This window comes from Oryzias latipes, chromosome 22 (assembly GCF_002234675.1).
Source record: "Oryzias latipes chromosome 22, ASM223467v1".
In the NCBI taxonomy this organism is placed as follows: domain Eukaryota; kingdom Metazoa; phylum Chordata; class Actinopteri; order Beloniformes; family Adrianichthyidae; genus Oryzias; species Oryzias latipes.
In genome coordinates this window covers 1268229-1285285 of record NC_019880.2, presented here as the reverse complement: position 1 = coordinate 1285285, position 17057 = coordinate 1268229, and the positions used below count along the sequence as shown (strand labels likewise).

The following is a 17057-nucleotide window of genomic DNA, read 5'->3' as shown; positions in this document are numbered from 1 at the left end:
CTGGGACCAATCACTGTCGCCCGTATCGCTGACAAATGGCGACTAAATTGGCTTCATCGTGTTAATGGACCCGGAGGTAAGGCATTTTCTATGGGCACGTGACACTCGCTCAGTCCAGTTCTCTTATACAGTCAATGGTTTTCTTGGTTTATATATTTAAGAACGTTGTAGTCTTTGTGTTGACGGAGCAGAGAGCTGCTTTAATCCTAGAGGACTTTGAAGGCATCTCCAGCACTGCACCTAAGTCTTATTTTGAGAACAGGAAGTAGTGTTTTGAAATTAGAAACAGTGTGTCAAACTGAATGTTTTTGACCAGTGGCGTTCCCCAGGGGTCTATCTGGGGACTTCTTTCGTTCATTCTTTCCATGCCTTCCTCTAAGCCAGTCATTGCGCAGCAATCATCAGTACTTATGCAGATGACACTCAGATTGACATTTCCTCCAAAGCAGCTGAACCAGTGGAGTTCCTCTGTCACTGCAACAGATCAGCCAGTGGAACAATGTTCTGCAGCAGAACACAGATTCAAACAAAAATCTTTGTTCCGGAGGAACAACAAAAACATTCCTGAGAACTTCTTCCTCTAAAACACACAAGTCCGATCAGAAATCTCAGTGCAATCATGAAGTCTGATGGGAGCTTTAAGAGTCACTTTAAATCAATAAAATCCCAAACAGTTTACTGTGACGTCATCAGAACCAAAGTTCTACTGTCAGAACCCGACCTTCAGAGACGTTTCCGCTCATTCATCTGCAGCAGGTTCGGCTGCTGTAACGGTCCGGACTCAGGAAAGCAGTTGATGTTCATCCAGAACGCTGCTGCTGGTCCTGACTAAAACCAGGAAGTACAACCACATGGGTCCTCTGCACTTCCTGTTGCTCAGAGGACAGACTTTAAAGCAGCTCTGCTTGGGTTCCTGTCTTTTTAGCATCATAGAACATCTGGAACATGTTTGTCCCACCTGGACCAGAGGGATGTTGGGAAGCTGAGGGACGGACCGTAGCCCAGAGTTTGGACTGCAGGTTCTGGAATCTGGAACTCTCTTCCTGCTGATGTGTGACAGACGTCCACTGAGGTTTGGACTGAAACCGGTTCTTTCCAGACCAACTTTTATCCGCCCACTTTTATTCTAAAATCCAAATGAAATGATACTTTATGGTTTGTCTTTTTGCTGTTAGTTTGTTTCTGTAAATCCCTTTGCCTTGAGTGTGAACTGGACTTCACAAATAACCTTTAAATTAGGAACTTCTGTGGAAGTTGACCTTTATTTTGAAAGGCGTGTATCCACCTTAACCTGCTTACAGTCCTGATCTGCTGCAGGATAAACTCTCACTAAAGTGCCAGCTGACCAGCAGGTGAACACTGCCCACTTTGTGTTTTGGCTTTGCTGAAGCAGCAAAACGCAGCACTGAAGGATACACAACAGCCCTCACACACACACACACACACACACACACACACACACAGAGTGTTAGTGTGTAAACACAAGACTCTGCACTCCAACAGCACGTCTGTTCTTCAGGTTCTCAGCCGATCCTTCCAAAAGGTTTCATGTTCAAACATCGCAGAAACGCAAACTGATCTGAAGAGGAATTTGTGCGTAAAAAGCAAAACACAAAACTCCTTCATGTTAACAATGACTTCAAACCACACAGAGAAGACAAAACAACACAAGGAACGACTGGAAGGACACAGAGTGTCTTTGAAAAGGAGAAACACATCTGATCTGACGCATTGAGATAAAAACAAAACACCTGAAAGTCCTTCAGAAAGTATGAAAAAACACCAAAAAAAGGGTTCAGAAATCCCAAATATTTACATCAGAAGGTGAAATTAATCTCAGAATGGGATTATCAACACACGTTTATGAGCTAGTGGCAGTATTACTGCAAAAACTTCAACTCCCACAATGCATTGCATTGGCTGAGTGTGTCCTTTCCCCAATGTTTGTACTTTCAGGTTTAAAATGTCAGAATCAAAACGTAAACTCCACAAGGTTGATGCTGCTCCTCATTTCTCACATGTTCCAGACATGAACGCCGCCTTCCTGAGGATGAGGAACAGGACACGCCTCCTCTGGCGGGAGCGCTTCCTCTGGCAGAGGGAGCAGGACCGGGTCGGTGGTTGACCGTTGACCCGGATCCTCTGGATTACCCAACGCTCCTGCCGTCAGAGCAGAACGTGCCGCTGCAGACATGAGGAGAACCTTGACGCTCCTGATCAGCGTCTATGCTTCAGTCCCTGTTTTCCTCTACCTGTTTCCATGGTTACTGAGTCACGCCGTGTTCGCTCACCTGTGTAAGTCTCTGCTCCTGCTGTGTGGATCACTGTTGTCTGAAGGAAACCGTAGACGTAGAATTTAGTTTCCATTATGTTCTAACATGGCCTGTTTTCTGACATTTATGATCCCCCCCCCACACACACACGGCCAAAGCTGGACTTTGATTGGACGTTTGCAGCGCCTGGATTTGTTTAGTCTTCACGCTTTTTTGGGGGGGTTTCTGTGAGACGAAAAGCAGTTCTGAGTCCTCTCTCAGCAACAACTCTAATCACCATCCTTCCACCGCCGTGCTCGATTACCAGGAAGAGATTTTAAGACTAATTCAGCTCATTTTGTTTCATCATTTTTGCAGAAAAAACTTCAGAGAGAGAGAAGAGATTTTCTCCTAAAAGCATTTCAATTAAACCAGCTATCTACAGTTTTTTTCACACTTAATAAGTATTTTTAAGCGTTATTATTTCCGTCTACAGAACATTTTTCTTCCCAACGGAGTACTGGTTACTTTAGGAGGTCATGTAGTTTATTCAAGTGTTTGTTTGTTAAATAACAAACTCTCATTCATCTGTTGGATAGTTCAGTTTCTTAAATAACTGGTTTTTTGGGATCCTTTTAAACCTTCTAATCTCATACGTGGGATTTTGAGAGGCGTCTTTGCAGGAGAAGCAGATTTCAGCGGACGTCCTGCAGCCTTCGTTCAGACACAAACGTTCAGAACGTCTGACGCTTCCTGTGGGCCTAAGATCTTTTCAGGTTCTCCTCTTCACCGTTAACGGCTCAGAGAACCGTGACGCATCTGCATCAGATCAGGATCTTTTCCTCATTTCAGAACTGAAGTCATTGGAAACATTCAAAAACAGTCGACCGGACTTTTTGTTTTCTCTCCAACAACCTGAACTCAAATCTCTGCAGACATCCTGTGGAGGTGGCGCCTCTGTTCCTTCACTTCTTCCCTCCTTTAACGTTCTTGAGTCCACGTTCTCCGGCTTTCTTCCGGACTCGGACGCAGACGGTCTGCAGGTTGGTCAGGTGACACTCACCTGTGGTCCTCTCCTCCACAGTGAGGGTTCCATTCTTCGTGGACCTCAGCCGACCTCAGGATGTGCTGAACCACACCTGCAACTTCTACCTCAACACGGAGGAGGACGTCTGGGTGGGAGTGTGGTAGGTAGGCCGCCGCTGGCCGCTGAGGCGCCACAGAAAATGCTGCATGCTTGTTTGGTGCAGGCGGTTCCTGGAGGACAGGAGCCGCATCCGTTCAGCCGCACAGATCCTGAAACTTGAGTGCCATGTTTTGTTGTGCTTACTCTTCCTCTTCTCTCGGCCCTTGTAGGCACACACTCCCCGCCAGCCAATGGGAGGCGGCCTCTGGGAGAAGCGCCGACTGGTATCAGGAGGCTCTGGGAGACGGCCAGCCTGTTATCATTTATCTCCATGGCAACGTAGGGACCAGGTGGGAAAAGAGCGTCATGGGTAGAGATCCTTCATCTCGCCTCACTAGAGACCAGAGGGTATCTGCAAAGGTTTCCACGGTTACGCAGCCTCCAGATCATCAACATGTTTTAGCACAAAACGATTCAGAAGCTGAAAGGAAAACGAGTCTGAAATACACGGAAGTTTGAACATCATCAACGCGTTTCCAGACTAAAATCCATTTGTTGAATTTGCAGAAAAGACTGAGGAAGGCAGAAATGTCTTCAAACGTGCAGGAAATTCTGAGGAAAAAACAGAATAAATGTGAAAAAAAGAGTTTAAAAACTTTAACCGTGGAGAGGCCTAAAGAAAGGAAAGACGTTTAGAAAGCATACATTCTAAAGGATCTGCAGACACTGAAAAAGCTATAAATAAACTAAATGCTGCATATTTCAGAATAAAATCAAAGAAAAGAAGCTTCCATCAATGAAATGAACAAGCCGTGTAGCGGTCCGAACCTCCAGAATCAGTCACAGGTCAGAGTTACAGATGGATGGAAATGTGTCACAACCCTGAACAAAAGATGAAAAATGAAAAGTCCCGTTCAAAAGCTACAAAGCTAAATTGACTGACAGAGTATCCAGGAAGAACCCACCTTTTCCCTGAACGTAGTGACCTGTGACCCCGAGAGAGACCAAACTGGTCCTGGATGAAAAATGAGGACGGAAGGAAAACCTGATTATCCTGAAAGGAGTGGAAACAGAAAAAGATGTACTGAATATTCAAACTATTTTATTGAAAAATTACAGATATAACTGATGAGAACAGAATGATCAATTATCTGCAAAAAAACAGAAAGAATGACATTTGATGTGGAAAAATGGAAGCCTGTGCTGCTCTAAATGACATGGATTTGTGTTTCTGCAGAGCGCTGAGGCACAGAGTGGAACTGGTGACGGTGAGTTCACGACTCCTGTGTTCACACTGAAATCTGGAGCGTTCGAGTCTGAAGGAGTGTTTTTCTCTGGGATCCACAGCTCCTGAGCGCTGCTGGCTTCCATGTTTTATCTTTGGACTACAGAGGTGAAGGACCGCCTACATCCATTATTAGAAACAGAAATCCCATTTTTTATCCCAAATGCCAATCAAAATCGTTTGATAGGTTAACAGTTTTAGAAATACAATAGCTTTTTTTCAAAGAAAATGTGTATCATGGTAAATCAAACAACTGCTCAAACCCACCTAAGTAAAAACTAAACTAGCTTTTTTTATAAAAGCTTTGTTAAATGATTTTGTGTCCAGAGCTGCAGGTTTTTAAGTGAACTCGCTGTGATTTTGTTTTGTGACTCAAAGGTTTCGGAGATTCCTCTGGACATCCCAGCGAGGCAGGGCTGACCTCTGACGCCCTCTACCTGCAGCAGTGGGCGAAGACGCGCAGCGGGGGCAGCCCCGTGTGCCTGTGGGGTCACTCTCTGGGTTCGGGGTCAGACTCCGGCTCCTTTGAAGGATTTTTCTCCGCAGCTTCGGTCTCAAACTCTGGTTTCTAAGGAGCTCGTTTGTTTTTGCAGGGTGGCCACCAACGCTGCAGTCAGACTACAGGAAGGAGGTGGGGCCCTCCTCCCCTCAGGTTGTCATGGTAACAGGAAAGACAAAACAACAAAAGAAAAACTGTTTGGTGTCTAAAACTTTAAACAACTTTTCTTGTAGATAGGAAAATGCGTGTTGTAAAGTTTGCAAATGTTCCCAAACTGTTTTTGAAATAGTGACTCCGCCCCTCAGAAATGATCTCCATGGCAACCGAACTTTAAAACGTTTATTTAAAACTAACTTCCTTCTAACAGCTCCTGCAGGATAAACGTAAACTTCTGTTTTTACACGGAGCATAAGACATTTGACATGAAAGTTTTGGATCGCAGAAATGTTTTTCTGTTGGACCCCCCCACAGTGAGCCCCAACCCCAAAGCCTTTCTCCCCGTTTGTCCAGACAACACTAAAGTCCATGAGGTCAAACTTTAAAGCTCGTCTTTAGCTCCGGCCCTCGTCCAACACTGGTTGCTAAGCAAATTACAACAATGGATTTAAAATCAAACATTTCTACACACTAGATCTGCTCATCAGCTGCAAAAAACTCAATGGTTGCTATGGACCATCACCTTCACAGAAGCTACCAGCTTCCACTGAAATCTCCATTTTTACAGCGTTCTGCTTTTACTGGTTTGTTCCTGCAGAGGCAGCAGTGGATGCTTTGATACTTGAAGCTCCGTACACAAGAATTGGAGACGTTGCAGCAAACCTGCTGCTCACTAAGGTAGGAAGTTTTGATCCTGAGTGGAAAATCCACAATATTTACAGAACGGACCTTTGGAATGGTTCTAGAATAGGATCTAGGATGACATGAATATGAATATGCCTCCTCCACTGGACGCAAACATCCAAATGTATCTTCTGAGGGAAATTGTTTTAAAAGATAAACGAGACGCCTGGAATGGCTCGTTTCTTGTTTGGATGGATTTTCTTTAGCTGAAGTCCAGCCTTTCTGTTTTCCGAGCTCATTTCTGTTCCTTTGAACCTGCTGAGGTTCCTGAAGGACCCACATCCATCCTGTTCCTTTCCGTTTCTCTCAGATCTACACGTTCCTTCCAGGATTGAAGGACTTCCTCTTTGACCTTCTGGAAAAGAACCAGATTGAATTTGCCAACGATAAAAAGTGAGTTTTGGTTCCAGCGACCGTCCAGCGCTGAAGACCAGAAGCTGATTGTCCTGTGGACGCTTGCAGCTTGAAGACGCTCACCTGCCCGCTCCTCATCCTGCACGCCGAGGACGACAACGTGGTTCCTCATCGCATGGGCCAGCAGGTGCAGCCGCTGCTTCACGCACGCCAACGTTTGGCCCTTTGTTGCTCAAACGGATCTCTTTGTTCAGCTCTACCAGGTCTCCCTGGAGGCGCAGCGAGAGTTCGGCACAGACGATCGGGTCGCCATGGTCTCCTATCCTGCTGATCTGGGATTTTCTCACAGCAACATCTACATGGACCCCAGTTTACCAGAAATAGTCAAGTACGTTCAAAAGGTTCTCGTTTGCCTTAGGATGAAGTCAAACAGCTGATCAGAACTTTTTTGTTGCAGGAAATTTTTGCAAAACTCAAGACGGTGAAGCAGCTTCTCCTCGATTACTTAATCAACCCTTGTGCTATCTTATATGACCCCCCATCCATTGAGGTGTTCTCCCTACCATGACAAAGGTGGATAAAGGTGGAAAGATTTCATGTAATCCATGGACACCAGTGAAGATCACAAATCATTGAAGAAAAAAGGTTCAGAGCACTGTCTAGTGGGTCTAGATGACCCACCTCCCAACAAGTGTCTAGGATAGCACAAGAGTTACAAAAAAAGAAAGAGCGAACAGAAAAGTGAACTGAACCTCGAGGCTCAGTAACAGCTTTTAAATCTTGAAATAAAAGTCGTTTCACATCATTTTATAGTTAATCTTTTATTTGAAGTCAGCGTGGAGAGCACGTCTGTTCTCTACAGGTTAAGACACAATCCTGCTACAAACCACAGGAAGATGCACAAAAGTTATCAAAAACTACCGAGTCCTCAGCTGAGACTGGGAGCAGACTAAATCCTGGAGCTGAGGCAGCCAGCAGGCTCTGTGGGCGCTGACGCAGAAACGTCAGACTAAGAACTCAGCAGCAGCCGGTTCTTCAGCGAGGAAAATGGAAACACGAGGGCGCCCCCCTGCTGGCTTCACATCTTCTTCAGCGCCCGGACCGTCTCCTCGATGGCCTCTCTGGGCTCGTTTGGCGGCGGGATTTTCAGGTCGGTGGGCTCCACCCCCCACACCTCTGTGGCGTACTCCGTGATGGTTCTGTCACTGGAGAACTTCCCCGTGCCGGCGATGTTCCTGATCACCATCTTGGTCCACTCCACTGGGTTCTGCGGGTCAAACACACAGGCGGCGCCGTTACAGACCAAACGCTCAGATTTCATTTGGGAGTCACAACAAAAGCAGGAAGTCTGCAGCAGCCGTTGGAGTCCGGGGACGCGACTCCAAAGTACTTTTTCCTCATTTTGCTCAGAAACCAGTAAAAGTTAGAATCCGACTCCAGTCTTTTTATTTTACCAGACATCTTTCTGACACAGCTTTCAGCCTTTAGTCCCAGCCGTCCTAACGGCAGCCTGCTGGTGTCCGGGACCCGCAGCAAATATGGAGGTCATAGGTCACGCCGTGAACCCTTTTTTTCTACGGTCCTGCCGCAGCGACAGGTCGCGGTGAACACGTCTACAACACGTGAGGGGAAGTCGGTGAGACGCAGGCGTGTCGCATAGATTAGTACCGTTCAGGTGACGCGTGGACGCATGCGTGCAGCATTCATGCGGTCAGTAAGGAGTCCGTACTCACACCTCACTGACGACTAGAGTGTAGCGTACGGACGCCGTACAACAGCGTTACCCGTACGTCAGTGCGTGATACTGCCATCGTTGTTAGGAATACTTCATGATACACCTATCGCACGCACCACAATGGTACGTTCCGCCTCTGAGGTGGCCGTATGAGCCTGAAAGACGCACGTGCGCTCCTCTTAGAACCCGTGCGGGGCAGACCCCCGCCGTGTGACTAAGGCTTTCGTGAACCCGCCTGTGGAGAAAACGCCATCCCGGTCACAGATGTCACATGTTTATCCAGAGGAAAACTGCACATTACTAGAACTGCAGCGTGTTTCCATGACCCCACCAGGAAATAAAGGGTTGCTGTGAACAGACGACTTTCTTCATCAAACGATGGATCGGATCAGCACCTGCCGGCGGCAGACGTTACCTGGTAAAGTTGGCTGACTTTTTCCTGACATTTCATGTAGTCTTCAAAGTCTGCAAACACCTTGAAGCTGAGGAGAGGTCAGAGGTCAGGAGAGCGGAACAGGAACACCTGCAGAAGCTTCTCGCCGGAGAACCTCCTCACCGATCGTGTTTGAAGAGCATTTCCGTCAGATCTTTGAAGAGGTCTGGGTTTTTGGGGCTGAAGAATCCACTGGTGATCTGGTCCATCACGTGTTTCAGCTCAGGGATCTTGTTGTAGTACGCCATGGCGTCGTATCTGCACACACGGACGCATTTAACGCCAGAACTACTCTGAAGCGTTCAGATGGGACCTTCAGTTTGGAATCCTCACCCCTTTTTGTCCATCTCGGCCACCTCCTCCACCCTCATCCCAAAGATGAAGAGGTTCTCCTCCCCGGCCTCCTCGGCCATCTCCACGTTGGCGCCGTCCATGGTGCCGATGGTCAGGGCTCCGTTCAGCATGAACTTCATGTTGCCCGTTCCTGAGGCCTCGGTGCCGGCGGTGGAGATCTGCTCCGATAAATCAGTGGCTGGAATCACTGGAGAGGAAGAGGAGAGAAAATCTGCCGCTTCGCTCCAGACGAGGGGATCCGAGAACCTCAGAACCGGAACCGGTACCTTTCTCTGCCAGGGAAACCCTGTAGTTCTCCAGGTAGATGACCTTCAGCTTGCTTCCAACCACGGGGTCGTTGTTCACCACGTCGGCCACCGAGGTGATGAGCTTGATGATCATTTTGGCCATGTAGTAGCCGGGGGCAGCCTGCAGGGGGCGGCAGAGAGCACGTCAGGCAGGTTCGCTGGTTTCAGGAGCTTCAGCTGAGCCGCAGCGTCACCTTTCCACCGATGATCACCGTCCGGGGAACGAAAGGGGCGGCGGGGTTCTTTCTGATGCCTTCAGGGCAAAAAAAAAAAGAGGAAATTAAATCATTTTAGGATCATTTTAATGTTTGGTGTGAAAACTTTTGATACTTGATCTGCATGTGCTATGATGCTTTTGGAAATGGTTGTATGTCTATGTTTCCTGATATTCTGTTGTTTTTTAATCAGTTACATTTAATCATAAGGGGTGGGATTAAACAAGTTTGCTTCCTTCCACTCCCTTTCAGGCCATCTTTGATTTCATCTCTAATTATAGCTGCGTCTTTGTATGAATGCATGACTGCTGATTCTGTTGTTTTGTGCATTATTCTTGCTTTGATTGCTTGAAATAAACCATTTCAAATCAAATCAAATCAAAACCCTCAGGCTGGAAAGCAGATGAAGCGGAGCTGATGGTAATGAAACCGCCGTTCTGCATGGAAAATTCCCGCTTCAGCCTCAGGTGCCAACATTCCTCATGTGTGTTTTAACATCAGGTGTGGGAATCTTCCACACGTCAGGAGGAGTCATGGCAGCCGTCCGTCAGGCCGCTGCACCTACGGTTGTACAAGGCAATGATGTGCAGGCAGTTGAGCAGCTGCCGCTTGTACTCGTGGATCCTCTTCACGTGGACGTCGAACATGGACGCCAGGTTGATTTTGACCCTGTACTCCTTCTCCAGGTACTGGGCGAACTTCAGCTTGTTGTCCTGCAGAAACGCAAACGTCACGTCAGGAGCGATGAGAGAAAACGGGGGCGCGGCCGCGAAAGCGCTGAATCACAGCGGGGTCCTGTCCGGGCGCGTGGCGTTCCCTGCAGGAGAAATGTGGTCACGCGTTGCACCAATAACTCAGTCATGCTTCTGCAGCAGAAATAATGAAAGGTGAAGTTTTCCATGACGGTTCAAACACCTGAGCAGCAAAAACAGGTCGGACGATTTTAACCCAATGAAATGTTCAAAACTTCTCATGTCTAAATGTTCACAGTGGTAGAGTTACTTCACTAAAATACCAAATGTGAAATTCTATTTTCAAATATTCTACACACAATTAAGTCAGTGTTATTGCATTGAAACATAGAATTGTCAGGCATGCAAAGTGCATTTTTCTGTAACAATTACTCCAGTTTTATTCTATTCCATTCTGATTTGGCGTTCAAGATGACTCCGCCCATCATATGATGTCATCAGAACATTGCAAAACTAAGAGGAAAAACATTCAAATACTAATTTTAAAAGTAAAACATCTGTCTGCCATGTTAGCATGTCTATTATTAGCATGATTATTGCATATAGCGCCATCTTCAGGTCTATGGGGAAAAACAAATTTTTTGGTTAACTTCCATCTAAATCTGAAGCCAAAAGTTATTTTCTTTAATTTCACTCACCTGTTCCCTGCATTTGTCTCATTTAACGTTACCCAGGTATACATGTGTGCGTTTCAAATCGATTCAGGACATGTATGACTATATTTAACATACATGGCGCCAGCTGTCACGTCTCTACCTGCTTGACTTTAGAGACGTCGCGAATGAAAGCGGCGTTGTTCACAAAGTCGTTCAGCTTCCTGAGCTGACTGAGGTCCTTCACGTAATCCTCCCCGATCACCTGGAAGACAAACCGTCCAGGTGAGTGGTGCTGGCGCCAGCGGGGGCTCATCCACTCTGGCGGGAACAGACCTCAGCGATGAGCTCAGCCAGTCCCGGGTTGCAGAGCAGCAGCCAGCGTCTGGGAGTGATGCCGTTGGTTTTATTTTGAAACTTCCCGGGCTCCAGTTCGCTGAAGTCACGAAATCTGCAGGAAAAAAGAAAAAGAAATCATGAAATTTAAAAACAAGTAGGAAAAAAAAAATAAAGTTCTGAAGGGAAATGAGCACCCCCCCCCCCACCCGGAGGAAATGAAGCTCCGCCCCTTACAAACTTCAACAAGCAACTGGGTGGGACAGTGATGTGAAAGATTTATAGAGTTTTAGCTCTTATTCTAGTCTGTGATTTCACTGACAAATTATGGAAAAACATCCAGAAATTCATCACAGACTCTTTTTGTTGATTTTCAACATTATTTTTAATGTTTGGTTTTAATAGTTTTGATCACAAAGATCATGATGTTTTCTTTTTTTTAATAAAAATGTTGTTATTCATGGCTAAAATAATGTTTTGTTTTCAGAGCTTATTTATTCTTATATCATTTTGTTATAAATATTGTATTTTTGTACTGTATTCTGCAAATGTTCAGTAAAAGATAAAGACGTTCTTTAAATTACCGTAACGCTTCAACTATTTATGCCAATAACTCATCCGACAGATTCTGAAGGAACTGCTTTATGTTGAAGACGTAAACGTTCTGCAAAGTGCTGCATCTCTCCACAAACATGCTTTTGTCTGCGTCAGAACAATGCGTAAACGGGTAAAGAGTTACGGTCATTTTAATAATGTGGAGCTAAACGGTTGGTGTGAAAGGGTTCATCAACCAGATAAAACCTGCTGTTCTACAAAGAAGCAGCTACGAAACAGGAAGTTGCTGCTAAGCGAGCGCAACACTTCATGGCACAAGTCTGGCCCAACGCATGAGGAAAGGTATTTTGAAAGTCTGGTTTGGTAAGAGCAGCAGTGGAGCGCCTACACTTGGGTCTTGATGATGTTGGAGTGTATCTCAGCGACTCCATTCACGGCGTGGGAGCCCACGATGCACAGGTGCGCCATGTTCACCCTCTTGCAGCCGTCCTCCTCGATCAAAGACATTTTCCTCAGCTTGTCCATGTCTTTCGGAAACAGAGCAGCAATTTTCTGTAGACATACAGTTACAAGTGTTCAGGCTTCAGGATTTTTCTCGCTGATTCTCACCGACCACTTGACATGAAGACTAAAAATATTTCCTTTTTTTGACACCCAGATGAATAAAATCACATTAATATTAAAGTTAGCACGCTAACATTAGCACGCTAACATTAGTAAGCTAACACTAAAACGATAATGTTCATTAAAGCGTGAGCCGTCTCCGACTTCCCGCCCTAACCCCTAGTCCTGCTCTATGTACTGCCCTGAATTTTAAAAGCAATTCCCAAACCACGCTCATAACTTTTTTTTATTTTTAAAAGAATTGCAGATATGACGTCATCGATTTTACAAAGTTAAAATTTAATTAATATGAGCGTTTTGTGACGATTATTTAGGATCCACTGTCCTCTGAAGATAAAAACGTTGCTGGTTTATTAAAAAATACATTTAAATACATTTTTTTGGTAAAAATTGCTGTGACACAATGCATTGTGGTATAAATTCACAGATCTAGTGAGCATCAATGCACACTGGTTTTTTGCAGAGAATTCTGGGAAATTTTTGGGCTCTGGATTTTGGAATTGTTGATTCGGAAAGCACATGAAAAATGGAGAACGCTCTAAATAGTGATTAGGGAAGGGACTAGGACGCAACCAAAGATAATTTTAATATTTGCGGAAGTTACCTCAGATGGCTAATGTTACCAATAGAACTCTGACTCTATGCTAACGTTAGCATGTTACCACTGCTTAGACAACACAGACTTAACATGCTAACAGGACAAAGACAACACTACAATTAGTGTGCTAGCATGAAATGCTAATGGTAGCATACTGAGGTTAATAGCATCAAAATGGCTATTTTAACCATATTGCCATTTTCATCACTGAGTCATTAAATCAACAACACAGACGATTTCACCAAACCCTGTGATGGTTTTAAACCTCTGGTTTCAACAACTGCTGGGTGACCACAGAATTGGAGACCTTCAATACTGACATCCAGGTGGGTCTGGTTGATCTGGTAGATGATCTGCAGGTGTCTGGGGAGGAGGTTCTCCAGGAGCTGCACGGGCCAGCGCTCCAGAGCCTCGGGGAGGACCGTGTGGTTTGTGTAGGCAAAGGTGCGTCTGGTCAGGTCCCACGCCTGCAAAGACAAGATTCCCACTGTGACGGGGGTAAAGCCATGGCAATGCATACCTGTGCAGGCGGGGGGGGGGGTCTTTCTCCAGATAAATGACTTCAAAGGATACGCTTTATTTTGTCACAAAAAAAGTATACACCTAATATTTTTAAGGGAACATTACTTGTATCCTCATGTTAAAGCTGGAACACACCAATGTCATCAGGAGAAGGATGAAAAGCAACGGCAGAGCAAAGTTAAATAAACCGATGGAGGTCTACAGTGGAAGAACCCAAACTTCCCATAATCCCAAGGGCCAGACTTCAATCGTGTGACGTGTTCCTACTTGTGCATGATTGACTCACCCTCACTTCCTGTTACACGTTGTCATTAACCAAACATTTTCCTCACCGTGTCCCAGTCCAGCTTCTCGATGTCCACAAAGACCCTCATCAGCTCTGGGATGGCCATGGCGGGATGAGTGTCGTTCAGCTGAATGGCGACCTGCAGAAATTGACATCCTGTTTTTTTTTCTGCTGCCACGGCAACAACATTTAATCTATTAATGCACAAAAACAGTTTTGAAAAGAGTTACATGGAAATGTAGCTTTAAATGATTCTAAAACGGAGACGTCACCGCGGTTACCTTATTGGGGAAACTCTCAAAGGAGGTGCGACCAGGAACTCCTTTCTTGGTGGTCTTGAAGCGCCGGATGATATCTTGGAGTGTGGCTGCTACGACAAAGTACTCCTGCTTCAGACGAAGCTCTTTTCCTTCAAAGAACTGCAGCACAAACGCATGTGGAGCGGGAAGAACTTCAGGAGGGTTTGTGGGAGTGTGAGACCTTCTGTTGATACATGGACTTACATTGTCATTTGGATAGAGAACACGGGAAATGTTCTCTGCCAGATTCCTGTCCAGAACAGCCTGGATGTAATCTCCAACATTGACTACACACAGACACACAGACACACACACACACACACACAGAGATCAGCTTTAAACGGCAAAGGAAGTTGCAGCAAGTTCCTCGAAAATTGCGAAGTTGTGGATGCTGTGTGGTAAACTGAGTGGAACAGTCGGGCCACGCCACAGAGGCAGGGGTGTTCCTCACTCACAGTCCTTCAGGTTGAAGTCATTGGGCGCTCGCGCCGACCACAGCCTCATTGTGTTCACGGTGTTGTTCATGTAGCCAGGTATGGGCGTGTCGTACGGCATTGCAAGAACAACCTGCAAATGAAGGAATCTGGATGCATTATGGCACCCATGCTAACGCTAACACAAATTGTACTTTAGGTTGAAAATATTCAAGAGAATGTAGCATGCTAATGCTAACACAAATTTTGCTTAAGCGTAATTATACTAATATGGAGAATGTAGCATGCTAACGCTAAACACAAATTTTACTTTAGCTTAAAAATATTACAGATCATGTAGCACGCTAATGCTAACACTACTCTTGCTTTAGCTTGAAGATACTTTTATGGTAAATATAACAATGCTGACGGTGGCTCTAAATCAGTGAACTTGTCCAAATTCCGTCCCTACTTGCCAACAACTAAAAAACCATATATGCTGGATTATCCTTTGCCCTGGATTTTAAAAGCAATTCGGACACCATGCTAACTACTATTTTTACTGTTTTTTGTTTTGTTTTTTTAAAACCGGCAAATATGACGTCATCAATTTTACAAAGTAAAAGTCAATACAGGCATTTTATGAAGACTATTTATGAATTCATTGTGTTCCGATGAATGAAAACAATAATAATAATGTACTTAAAAAAACAAAAACATTTAAATACATTTTTTCACAAAAAATATTTGACTTGCAATGCATTGTGGTCTATATTCCGCGATCTAGTAAGCATCAGTTCTAGGGTGCTTGATTTTGGAATTGTAGATCCGAACAGTTCTACAAAAAGGCAAACGCACTAAATAGGGCTCCATGTAGTGAGTAGTGAAGGAATTTGGACAGGCCATGGTGTAAATATGATAGTACAGCAGATAGTGGATGAAACATGTTAGTTTATGTTAAAATATGATGAACGTCATTTGGCCTTAATCTAATGATCTGGGTTGAAGTGGATTTTAAGAATTATAACTTTCTGAAGCTTGAAGCTGCTTGCATTCAGTTTTATTATCATAATTTAAAGCCATTTCTTATTTCCCGTTTCATTGAAGATGCTTTAAATTTGAGCCCGTTATGTTTTGCAAGCTGCAGCAGCAAAACCACGTTTTTGTTTGGTGTGGTTCACGGTTTCTGAGTCTTTTAGGTTGTGAAGTTTGAAATAAGCAAGAGACTCATAGCAAACATTTAGGATATCAATTCACTTTTTAATGGTAAAAAAAAAATGATCAGAAACCCCAAACATGACATATAATGTGAAGTCCGCCTAGTACCTGAGTATCGACCCATTTGGGCCCGTCCTTGGTCTCCACCACGCGTCCATAGAAGTGAACCGGCAGCGTGTACTCGGGACGGGCCTTCTCCCAGGGGTTTCCGTGCCTCAGCCAATCATCCGCTTCCTCCACCTGCAGGGGGTCAGGAGGCGTTAAAGGCCCAGGAAACTGGAACCGGCTCTCACGTGTTCAGATCATTCCAGTCTAAAACGCTCCAGAATAGTCTGGCAGCAGGTCACGGGTTCAGAGGTCAGAGGTCATGTTTGCACGGATGGAGCCGAACTGCAAACAGCCAGAAGGTTTCAAAAGAGCAAAGCCTTCGGGTTTGCGCCTTATCACCACATATGATGTTTATTCACTCATAACCAGCCTCTGCAGGCTCCTGAGGGAGCCCCACCAGTCCAGCGGCCCCCCAGGAGCGAGGCCCGGTTCTGGTTAATCATCTACTCAGGAGGCTTTCTTGCTCAATTCTGCTCCACTTGGCCTGGATTTGGATTGGCTTTTGAGGTTTACCTGCCAACCGTCTCTGATCTTCTGGTTGAAGATCCCATATTCATACCGGATGCCGTAGCCGTAAGCCGCCAGACCCAAGGTGGCCATGGAGTCCAAGAAGCAGGCTGCAGAAAAAGGGGGTCGTTAGAAACTCTTCCACGTCCAGGTCCTCCCCTCTCCTCCTTAGGCTGCAGCTTTTACCTGCCAGTCTGCCCAGACCTCCATTCCCCAGCCCCGCGTCCTCCTCCATCTCCTCCAGCTCCTCCATGTCCAGGCCGAGCTGTGGGAGCAACACAAAGATCAGGGGGGTCACGCGGGCTGCTGGCGCGCGCGCCCGCACAGTGCACGCGTGTCAGACCTGGTAGATGGACTCGTCGCAGGCGTTCTGCAGCCCCAGGTTGATCATGGTGTTCTGCAGAGTCCGGCCCATGTAGAACTCCAGGGACAGATAGTAGACCCTCTGCAGAACAGAGGGGTCTTTGTTTGTTAGTCTGCAAACTTTACGCAACAGTTGCTGCAGTGAGACAGACTGAAGGACCCGGAACAGTCCGGGTTCTGCTGGGCTCCTGCAGAATCACCTTCGGGTCCGCCTCATAGTAGAACTGCTGCGTCCGGATCCACCTGCCCACCAGGTGGTCCCGGACGGTGTGGGCCAGCGCGAAGTAGTAGTCTCTGGGCGTGGCGATGTTCCGGTCCTTGACCAGCGTGAAGTGCAGGTGGCGGTTGAAGCCCTTCTTCAGCTCCGCCACGTTCTCCACCCCCACGATGCCCCTGATGCTGATCTGCTTCCGCTTCTCCTGGTCCGTCAGTGGGGTCGCCATGCTGCCTCGCGGGGTCGTCCTGTCTGTCCGGTGGGGAGCGCGAGCGGAGTCAGGAGGCTG

The 17057-nt window shown here is 46.0% G+C and overlaps 2 protein-coding genes across 3 annotated transcripts; one reads left to right on the top strand and one right to left on the bottom strand.

The window, feature by feature from the left end:
• Positions 1–856: 856 nt before the first annotated feature.
• Positions 857–7161, top strand: abhd12b (abhydrolase domain containing 12B). Of its 2 annotated transcripts, none has more exons than XM_004082070.4 (13): positions 857–1072; positions 2028–2295; positions 3337–3439; positions 3609–3728; positions 4616–4646; positions 4726–4771; positions 5042–5171; positions 5257–5324; positions 5917–5996; positions 6313–6395; positions 6465–6543; positions 6611–6744; positions 6814–7161. In XM_004082070.4, the coding sequence occupies exons 2-13, from the start codon at positions 2193–2195 to the stop codon at positions 6839–6841; spliced, it is 1005 nt and encodes a 334-aa protein (XP_004082118.1). In that variant the 5' UTR covers positions 857–1072; positions 2028–2192; the 3' UTR covers positions 6842–7161. The 2 variants fall into 2 exon arrangements, with proteins under 2 accessions (XP_004082118.1, XP_011488342.1); XM_011490040.2 differs by having other exon boundaries at positions 867–1072; positions 5257–5294; positions 6814–6870.
• On the bottom strand, positions 7159–17057 carry pygl (glycogen phosphorylase L). Its single transcript, XM_004082067.3, has 20 exons — positions 16755–17057; positions 16535–16636; positions 16378–16456; positions 16198–16301; positions 15685–15816; positions 14401–14512; positions 14150–14232; positions 13928–14065; positions 13693–13785; positions 13159–13305; positions 12005–12168; positions 11062–11176; positions 10889–10990; positions 9946–10093; positions 9360–9418; positions 9145–9286; positions 8858–9065; positions 8648–8782; positions 8507–8573; positions 7159–7623 (listed from the first exon to the last, which is right to left on the bottom strand). The coding sequence occupies exons 1-20, from the start codon at positions 16995–16997 to the stop codon at positions 7435–7437; spliced, it is 2562 nt and encodes an 853-aa protein (XP_004082115.1). The 5' UTR covers positions 16998–17057; the 3' UTR covers positions 7159–7434.